General features: G+C 43.3%; 1 protein-coding gene across 1 annotated transcript; it reads right to left on the reverse strand.

The window, feature by feature from the left end:
* Window positions 1-8,340: 8,340 nt before the first annotated feature.
* Window positions 8,341-9,578, reverse strand: LOC133898536 (uncharacterized). Its single transcript, XM_062339251.1, has 2 exons — window positions 9,087-9,578; window positions 8,341-8,511 (listed from the first exon to the last, which is right to left on the reverse strand). The coding sequence occupies exons 1-2, from the start codon at window positions 9,576-9,578 to the stop codon at window positions 8,341-8,343; spliced, it is 663 nt and encodes a 220-aa protein (XP_062195235.1).
* Window positions 9,579-10,464: the final 886 nt, after the last annotated feature.

Consider the following 10,464-nt stretch of genomic DNA (forward strand, 5'->3'; position numbering starts at 1 on the left):
AAGAATCGGGTACCCTTTAATAAATACGGAAAGATTACACCAGAGCAATGGGCAGAGTTTGTTAGGCAGAAGATCACACCTGATGCCATCAAACTGGGTGAATCGTTCAAGCAACTTGCAAAGAAGAATAAGCACCACCATCACCTGGGCTCATCTGGGTACACCCCCAAAATTCCTGAGTGGAGGAGGTAAGAAGAAGAGGCTGCCCAGGTTGGGAAATCCAACCCTTTAGAAAATTGTGACGAGCGAAGCAGGAACTGGGTCTACGCTCGGTCACAACAAACCGAATCTGGGGACTTAGCCTTCAATAGCCCCGAGACCATGGAGGTGACCCAGACCATCCAAGGGCTTGCTAAGGAAGGGTCTCTAGAGCTCGACAGGGAGAATGACCTGCTTACCAAGGCCCTGGGGAACAAAGAACATCTGGGTTGCACTCGAGGCATCGGATCAAAAGTGGGCTGGAAGCATGGGTTCCCAAACGATGCGGGCCAGTACAAGACACGTAATAGATATAAGAAGACCCTAGAGGAACAGATACAAGAACAGGTTAAGGTCGAATTCATGAAGATGTGGAATGAAAAGGAGAAGGAAAGGGCGAAATTAATGCTGATAGAGCAACCAACCAGCCCAGGATTTCGGAGCAGCGTCGGGTCCACACATTTCGATAGCCAGAGATATCATGTGGATGAAATCAAAGAGGCTACCCCTTGCATTCTTCATGTTCCAGTCGGCAAGGGAGACTTCACTGTCGAGGCTGCCACTGGCCAGGCCATTCTAGGCCGTGTGTTTCACAGTCAAGATATTCCGGTCGGTTACGCCAAGGTACAAGTGGACTCGGTGCAGTCGATTTTCATGAAGTACAAGCTTGAAATCAGCACACCTGAGGTTATTGAGATTCTTGATGAGGCTGTTGGAAACTTCATTTTGTGGCCCAGACGGGATATCATATTGAGCTGTCAGAAGTCACAATTGTCAGCATCATGCCTGTCCCAGCGCCCAGCATCTCTGCCTCAGGCACCTCTGCCCTAGAGCCAACCCACTTCGCCTCAGGCACCTCAGCCCTAGAGCCAACCCACTCCACCTCAGGCACCTCAGCCCCTGCGCCAACCCTCTCCGCCTCAGGCACCGTCGCCCCCGCGCTAGGTATCTCCGCTGCAGGCAACTTCGCATCGTGCTTCACCGTCTACAACTCAGGCACCTCCGCCTCCAGCGTCTCTGACTCCGGCGTCTCCGCCTCCAGCACATCCATCACCTGAGCATCGGAGAGTTCCTACAATGATTACCCCATATGAGAAGATTGATCTACCTGATCCGATGAAGAGGTGGCTTCTGTCCTCGTCAAAACAAAAGGCATCATCCGCTCAGGAATCTCCAGCAAAGGGCGATCTCACGAAAGAGATCGTCAAAGCATTAAGTACCTCACAGATAAATTTTGTGCCTACACTGGATGTTCCCGAAAAATATGAGCATGGCAAGCCATTTCTGCCATCATTTCAACTCCAGGAAGGTCCGTGGGAGATGAGGAAATTCCACGAATGGTACATGAGGGCATGTCGCGCGGGGCTCTCCATAATCACTGCTTCTGTACCCGCTATCGTTTATCTAAGCGAAGACAACTACCTCATGTTGGATTTCAAGGACATGCACGCTTTGTTCCGCCTCGACAAACTTGACATCAATCTCATAAGCGTGTGGTGCCTGTAAGTGCCAACAATCTACCCCTACATTCATATATGTACCAATATATGCTATAGAAGCTAATGACTATTGATTTGTTCTGTAGGATGCAATTTAACGATGCGGATAAGTTGAAGAGGCATGTCGGATTCATTGATCCGCGACGAATTTCCTAGCCCAACATGGTCGTGAACATAAGGACTGATGACCCTAGGATTAAGGGGAAGAGTAAAAAGGATAAATCACGGGTCATAAAAGAAGCAACCAAAACAAAAAGGCTCGAAATGTCAACCTACATAGGAAGAGCTATGCTAGAAATGCAGGATAAGGACTGCATCTTTGCTCCCTACAACTTTAAGTAAATATGATACGTTATGAATCTAACATAAGTGTTCAACTTAGTTGATCGATCAAGAATCTAACATAAGTATTCATGTAGCGATCACTATATTTGTATAATGCTGATGCCGAAGTCGAGCAGATTCGTGGTCCTTGACTCTGCCGATTTCCAACAAAAATCCTACCAAGATTTCATTGACGTTATACAGAGGTAAAGGAAATCCCCCATACTTAAAATTCTTATACATTATTTATGAATTGATAATTACTTGTTGGCATTCGAATAGGGCCTACAAGTGGTACGTAACGAAAGGTGGGATACACGATACGGACAAGCCGGATGCGATGACGGTCTGTACACATTTTCCGGTAATAACACAACTTCTAATTCTTGTATCCCACTATTAATGACGAAGAGTTTTATTGAACTAACGAATACGTTACGTTTTTATTTGTAGTGCCACAAGCAAGGTTTCAATACCGTTCTTTGTGGATACTATGTTTGCGAATTTCTTAGGATAAACGGAAGGTACACAACGAATCCTGAGGACGTAAGTCATCATTGCACCTGCACATTCTTATTTGGTTATGTTTCCGTTGTCAGTAGTATTTTAACTCTTTTCGTTGTATTTTCAAACCAGGCAAGGATGATCCAATGTGCCAACCAAGCTCTCACCGACAAAGAAATCCAAAACGTCCAACGTGACATGTGCCGGTTTATTATGCACGAAGTCATCCACAAAAACGGTAGATTCTTTGATCGCGGAGGCGAATTAGCTAGCCATCCGAGACTTTGTGTGTGGGAGAGCGACTCTTAGCTATATAGGCTTGTGATGTCGTAAATATTATTGTATTTGTGTTAAATGTTAAAATATGTTATGCTATTCATATTGTTATTGAAACTGTGTGAAATCTGGATGGAATAAAATATATTCTAATTATTTTTTTTTTGAAATAAATACATACAACAGGCGGTTCTCATACGGAACCGCCTGTGGAAATCTTTATATCTAAGGCGGCAGCTAATGTGCACCGCCTGTGAAAATTGATTTCCACAGGCAGTTGACATAAAGAACCGCCTGTGAAAAACTATTTCCATAGGCGGTTTATTAAGACAACCGCCTGTGGAAATCTATTTTTACAGGCGGTCTGCATTAGGAACCGCATGTGGAAATCGATTTCCACAGGTGGTTCCTAATGTCAACCGCCTGTGGAAATCGATTTCCACAGACGGTCACTTTTGCGCCTGTTGATTTTCACAGGCCTTCTATCACAGGCGGGTGCGTCAAACGCCTGTAAAAAGATGTTTCTATCCACCTATATAGTATCGTTCTGTACTAGTACGACTCGTTCCATGTATCCTACTTGAAGACAAGCCAGTGCTTATATCTTTTTAGATTCTAGCCACAGAGGTTTCCGTCTAATATGAAATTGCAGTGAATGAACAACTGCTTTCGATCAGGTAGTACTGACCTATATATTATATTCTTTCCTCTCATGTACCATACTTGAATATAAACTAGTGTTTACATCTTTTCATATTCTAACCACAGAGGTTTCTACGCCATATGTGTTAAATATGGCTCGTAACTCCTATGTAGTATTTGGAATAGAAGGCCACACTTTCTTTTAAATGAAGAAGCTTCCGACACGGTATGCTTCAACATAACTTTATCAGACAGGACACAGTGTGCAACAGGTTAGTATGGCTAGCTGCCATATCATCTAATGAGTATTTTTTTTTATTACATGGCAAGTCCCGAGGTGTATTCGTATTCCAAACACGATATTATGCATCGTATTAGGTACCTCATATACTGAATGTTGTATTATACGCCATAAACAGAGCATGGATTTCAATATTCCATAAATAAAAATATAAGTGTGTGACAGATCAGCACCAACACACATGATCGATGTACAAAAGGACAGCATAACTGATATAACAATTCTAAATACCATGTGTAAAACATGGACTAGACAGCATAAACATATTATGAATAAAAGTACTCTAAGATTTAATGAAATAACAATTGGCCCCAGAACTTTTTAAGTTCTGCTCTTTAGTTGTTCTAGTGTAAATATCATGGATAGAGCAATGTTTCTGAGTGTCCAACTAGCAAATAGAGTCTATTCTAGTTCTAAAAAAAAACTAAATTATCATCCTGTACATGGCTGTCATGATCAAAACAAAATCCTCAAGTTCTGCATAAGGGTAGCAAGCTACTACCGAATCAAACAGAGACAAGAGTCAATTTGCAAAAGGACAGTACTGAATAGCTAGCTATTCAGGTACCAAGTACCAGAAAGATTCAGCAAAACTTAGCTTACAACATCACCTATACAGGAATCACAGTGACATAAAATTGCACTGGACAGCAAAGCCAACAAGAGTTTAAGTGAATAGGAACAGAATGAATAATCAATCAAAATAACCTCCAAGAATAAGCTTTGTAACACTGAACTAGATTCATCATAGACCTATGTTAGGGTACTCAGAAACATGCTCAATCTCAATATACACTCATCATCATCAAGCAATCATAAGTATGAATTTGCTGTCCAAAGAATAGAAAGGGAATGATATTCACAGTGCAAGTCGCTGAAAAGCACCGATGAATGAGGCAAGGCACGGCTCACTAGCCGCTGTCCTAGAAATCCGATCACCCACCAGTTGCCCGCTGGTGAGAGGAAGACGGAGATACAATGCCTAAACCGTACCATCACTACAATATAGGCGAGTGTCGGCGAATACAGCTCTGAGAAGCACCAACACAGCACCTCCACCTATTAGACTCCCAGATAGCCAAGCTCTGACCACCAGAACCGAGAGCAGCTCGGCTCAAAATCAGATCAAGAAAAGCAAATCAGAGAAGAACTATGTGAAGGAGATGGGGAAAAGGAAGAAAGCCGATTTCTCGATGAGTCTAGAGAGAAGGAACTGGCCTCCACCATATAGGGCTAGACGCCGCCATCCAATCCCCCCACGCACCCAAAAGGACGCGGAAGGAAGTTGCGGCGCCGCTAGCTCCTCTCACCCTCTACTCTCTCCATCTCTCTCTCTCTCTACTCTATCCGAATCCTAGGGCAAGGATATCCCCACCCGCATGGGCCTGGGCTGCCCAAGCAAGAGAGCCGGACAGTCCAAGGAGAAAAAGAGACTCTCTCCATTAGAAATTCATAATTTCTCAACAATCTCCACCAAATTTCTAATGTTGGAGTTATCGATTTGATATACAGGATTTGAGTAACAAGTACCTTTCGGGTTTGAACAAGTTACCTAGTTGCATAAGAATTGGCTCACATAGGATGAGGAGGACTGAACCTTGATCCTCAACCTTGGTGCGAGAGCCTCCTCTTATGCAACACCCTATACGGGGCTGCTTTTGCCTAAGCTCTCGGGTTGGACTTTATGGTCGTGTCCAGGTACCTTAGTTCATGAGTGTCACCTAGGGAAGTACCTGACTTCTCTATGATTACGACCACACAATCATACTCACATAGGTGAATTCTTCTAGATGTCATATAGTACGACATCTATTGCCATACGGCACCGAATTCATTAAGAGCTAACAGCTCACCCTTTCCTACAGAAGAGCAAAGCAGCAAATAGGATAGATTTGCTCTTATAATCACACAGTTTGTTTTCCTAGAGCCTAGTTCATGGGATCTCTGATATCTTAGGATAGGTTACTACTGGTGTGAATCTTATCAATGGGTAATAATCCCATTCCTTTTGATGTTGCCTGAATGACTATTCTAGCCATTCCTTTTGTGAAAGGATCTGCAATGTTCCTTTCAGACTGAATATAATCCACAACGATTATACCTGTCTCTACTGCATACCTCAGCGACTTAAGTCACCGTTTAATATGCTTCAAAGACTTCATATTATCCTTCCTACTCTTCACCTTAACCAGAATGGTTTGGTTATCGCAGTAGGTAAGAATGGTTGGAATTGGCTTATCCAATATCGGTAGGTCAGAAAGGAGTTTTCTGATCCATTCTGCCTCTACGGCTGCTGAGTCTAGCGCCACTAGCTCAGCCTCCATCATGGAGCGAGTAAGGATGGTCTGTTTAGATGACCTCAAAGACACTGCTCCACCTGCTAGAGTGAAAACATATCCACTCGTAGCCTTCATATCATCCGAGTCACTAATCCGATTGGAATTACTGAATCCCTCAATGACTGCAGGATGGCCAAAATAATGAATCGCAAGGTTCTTTGTCTCCTTCAGGTACTTAAAAGTTCTCTCTAGTGCTATCCAATGATCATCTCCTGGGTTGGAGGTATAACGACTCAACCTGCATATTGCATATGAGATGTCTGGCCTAGCTGTACTGGCCAAGTACGTGAGAGAACCTATCACATGTGAATACTTTAACTAGTCTTTTCCGTGACCCACATTCTCCTTCAGCTTAGTATTTGGATCATAGGGCGTGGCTACAGGCTTACAGTCTATCATTCCAAAACGTGTAAGCACCTTTTTCACATAATGGGATTGACTTAGTGCTATCCCATTCCCACCCTGTAGCAGCTTGATGTTTAGAATTACATCAGCTTCTCCTAGGTCCTTCATATCAAAGTTCTAAGATAGAAAAGATTTTGTCTGGTTAATCATTTCCAGGTCTATCCCAAACAGCAATACGTCATCCACGTAAAGACATAGAATGAAACCTCGTCCCCTACCATATCGATAATACACGCACTTATTGGGTTCATTAACATAGAAGCCGGCCGAGGTCAGTGTAGTATCAACTACTTAGGGGCCGTTTGAGACCATACAGGGATTTGATTAACCTGCATACTTTACTCTCTTGTCCTATTACCATGAATCCATCTGGCTGTTACATGTAAATCTCCACATTTAGCTCTCCATTAAGGAAAGCGGTCTTGACATGCATCTGATGTACAAGGAGATTATGCAAAGTTGCCAGTGCTAAGAGCACGCGGATAGTGGGCAATCTGGCAACAGGAGAATACGTATCAAAGTAGTCCTCACCTTCCTTTTACGTAAAACCCTTAGCCACTAATCGAGCCTTGTACTTTTCTATAGTACCATCGGGTCTGCGCTTTCTCTTGAAGATCCATTTGCAACCGACTGACTTGCAGCCAACTGGGAGGTCTGCTAACTCCCAGGTTCCGTTGATGATGATTGAATCCATCTCACTACGAACTGCTTCCTTCCAGTACTCCGCTTCTGGAGAAGCGTATGCCTCTGAAAGGTTTTGTGGTTCATCATCCACGACATAGGTGACAAAGTCATCTCCCAAAGATTTTTCCGTCATTTGCCTCTTGCTTCTCCTAAGTTCCAATTCAGGAACCGTGTCAGTGACACTCTGAGGAGCAGGTTCGTCAACTAAAAGATCAAGGGTTTCATTCTCCTTCGCTCGCATAAGAAAAATGTGCTCAAAGAATGTCGCATCCTGAGACTCCATTATCGAGTTGACGGCAATGTCTGAGACCTCAGAATGGAGCACTAGGAATCTATAGGCGATACTCTGGTGTGCATACCCTAGGAAGACACAATTGACAATCTTTGGTCCTAAATTCCTTTTCTTCGGTAGGGGAACATGTCTTTAGCTAGACAGCTCCAAGTGCGAAGAAATGATAGATTCAGTTTCCTCCATTTCCATCCTTCATAAGGGGTTACCTCGCGGTTTCGAGGAGCGACCCTGTTCAGAACATAGTTAACTGTGAGAACAACTTCACCCCACCATGAGTTAGCCATACCAGAACTTTTTAACAGGGTGTTAATCAAGTCACAAATTGTTCGATTCTTTCTCTCGGCTATTCCGTTGGCCTGTGGTGAGTATGGTGGCGTAAATTCATGGATTATGCTATTTTTGTCAACAAAACTCGGAGAAATCCCTGGGAATATATCCCCCACCTCTGTCAGACCTCAGTCTCTTTATTGTCTTCCCCAGCTGGTTTTCCACCTCGGCCTTAGTTAAAATTCTATTCATCTCACACATATCAGAATGGATCAACTCAAGTGGCGAGGTGCTTCTCCCCTCGACCGAGTGAAACGGTTTGTGAGGCTGCTTAGCTTGCACACACACCTCGCACTTATGGCTCTTATCATAATTATATGAAGGAATAAGATTCATCTTGCTCAAACGCAATATTGCTTCATTATTAACATGACACATATGAGGATGCCAAATATCAATGTTCTTATTAGAATATGAATAATAGAAAATGTTTGTGGGACTATCAAAAATAGAAATGCGGAACAGGTCTCCGCAATCATAGCCTTTTCCAACAAATGACCCACACCTGGTCAATACTACTTTATTTGAATCGAACACTAACTTTATTCCTTACCGGCATAGCATCGATCCGCTAAGAAGATTATGGGTCATGACAGGAATGAACAGCACATCCTTAAGGACAAGAGTCTTGCCGGAAATCAGCTTCAAGCTCATTTGTCCTACTCCGCGCACTGCTGCCAAGACCCTGTTCCCCATCAGTACGGATCCACCATCTACGCCCTGAAAAGAAGTGAAACACATCTGATCATCACAAATATGCATTGTAGCACCTGTATCAACCCACCAACTTACTAGTGAATTTGCCATAAAGGCCTTAGGTACATATAAGAGTAAAGAAGTATCTTTTGCTACCCTTAGTTAAAATTGCATTCATCTCACACACATTAGAATGGATCAGCTCAAGTGGCGAGGTGCTTCTCCCCTCGACTGAGTGAAACGGTTTGTGGGGCTGCTTAGCTTGCACATGCACCTCGCATTTATGGCTCTTGTCATAATTATATGAAGGAATAAGATCCATCTTGCTCAAACACACTATTGCTTCATTATTAATATGACACATATGAGAATGCCAAATATCAATATTCTTATTAGAATATGAAGAATAGAAAATGTTTGTGGGACTATCAAAAATAGAAATGCGGAACATGCCTCCGCAATCATAGCATTTTCCTACAAACGACCCACACCTGGTCAATACTACTTTATTTGAATCGCACACTAACTTTATTCCTTGCTAGCACAGCATCGATCCGCTGAGAAGATTATGGGTCATGACAGGCATGAAAAGCACATACTTTAGGACAAGAGTCTTGCCGGAAGTCAGCTTCAAGCTCACTTGTCCTACTCTGCGCACTGCTACCGAGACCCTGTTCCCCATCAGTACGGATCCACCATCTGCACCCTAAAGAGAAGTGATCCAACCCACCACAGACGTAGCAAACAATCTCGGGCTTCTTCTTCTTTTTCATCGTGTTAGCCTTCGGTCCAGAAAAACCAAGCTTGGCCTTTTCCTTCTTCACATTTTTCCCAGGGTGGTTCTTGTGCTCGATAAGGTTAGCTTGAGCAGGCACCTTCACCCCACCATAGCCTGTCTTAGACTTCTCCTCAACATTAATAGCAGCAATGAGCTCATTAAGAGTCAATTGCTGCTTTAAGTGCCGATGTGCAGTGACAAAGTCACACCAAGAAGTGGGCAGCTTGGCTAGAATGGCATTAACCTGGAAATTCTTAGGGAGGACACAGCCGTACTGGCCTAAGTCTCGCATGATCAGTTGTAACTCATGCATGACTGATCTGCCATCTCCCATACGAAAGTTCAGATAGATTGCCACCAAGAAGGACTCATTGTCGTTGTCACTTTCAACATACTTGTCATTCAGCTCCGTCCACACCTTTCATGCTTCCCTGAACCCCACATAGACGTCGAAGAGCCTGTTCGATAGGACGGCCAAGAGACATGCTAAGGCTGAGGCATTTGCCTTCACCCAACGGGCCCTTAACGTGTTGAGACGCGTTCTTTCGAACTCGTCTTGCACGACTTCCCCGGGAGGGGCGGGCGGCTCTTCGGTGAGGATCCAGAATATTCCGAGCTCCATCAACCATAGCCTCGTCTAGGCCTCCCAGCGCTTAAAGCCGGTTCCATCAAAACTCTCACGCTTTATCGCGTTCGAGGACAACGGAGGTAGGATAGAAGATCCAAAGCTAGCCATCACAGAAGTAATTGGATTTTCTGGATTGTTGTATTATATGCGATAAACAGAGCATGGATTTCAATATTCCATAAATAAAAATATAAGTGTGTGACAGATCAGCACCAACACACATGATCGATATACAAAAGGACAGCATAACTAATATAACAATTCCAAATATCATGTGTAAAACATGGACTAGACAACATAAACATATTATGAATAAAAGTACTCTCAGATTTAATGAAACAACAAGCCCCAGAACTTTTTAAGTTCTACTCCCTAATTGTTCTAGTGTAAATATCATGGATAGAGCAATATTTCTGAGTATCCAACTAGCAAATAGAGTCTAATCTAGTTCTAAAAAAACTCAATTATCATATGTCCATGGCTGTCATGATCAAAACAAAATCCTCAAGTTCTGCATAGGGGTAGCAACCTACTGCCGAATCAAACAGAGACAAGAGTCAATTTGCAAAAG

This window comes from Phragmites australis, chromosome 18 (genome assembly GCF_958298935.1).
Source record: "Phragmites australis chromosome 18, lpPhrAust1.1, whole genome shotgun sequence".
NCBI classification, from domain to species: domain Eukaryota; kingdom Viridiplantae; phylum Streptophyta; class Magnoliopsida; order Poales; family Poaceae; genus Phragmites; species Phragmites australis.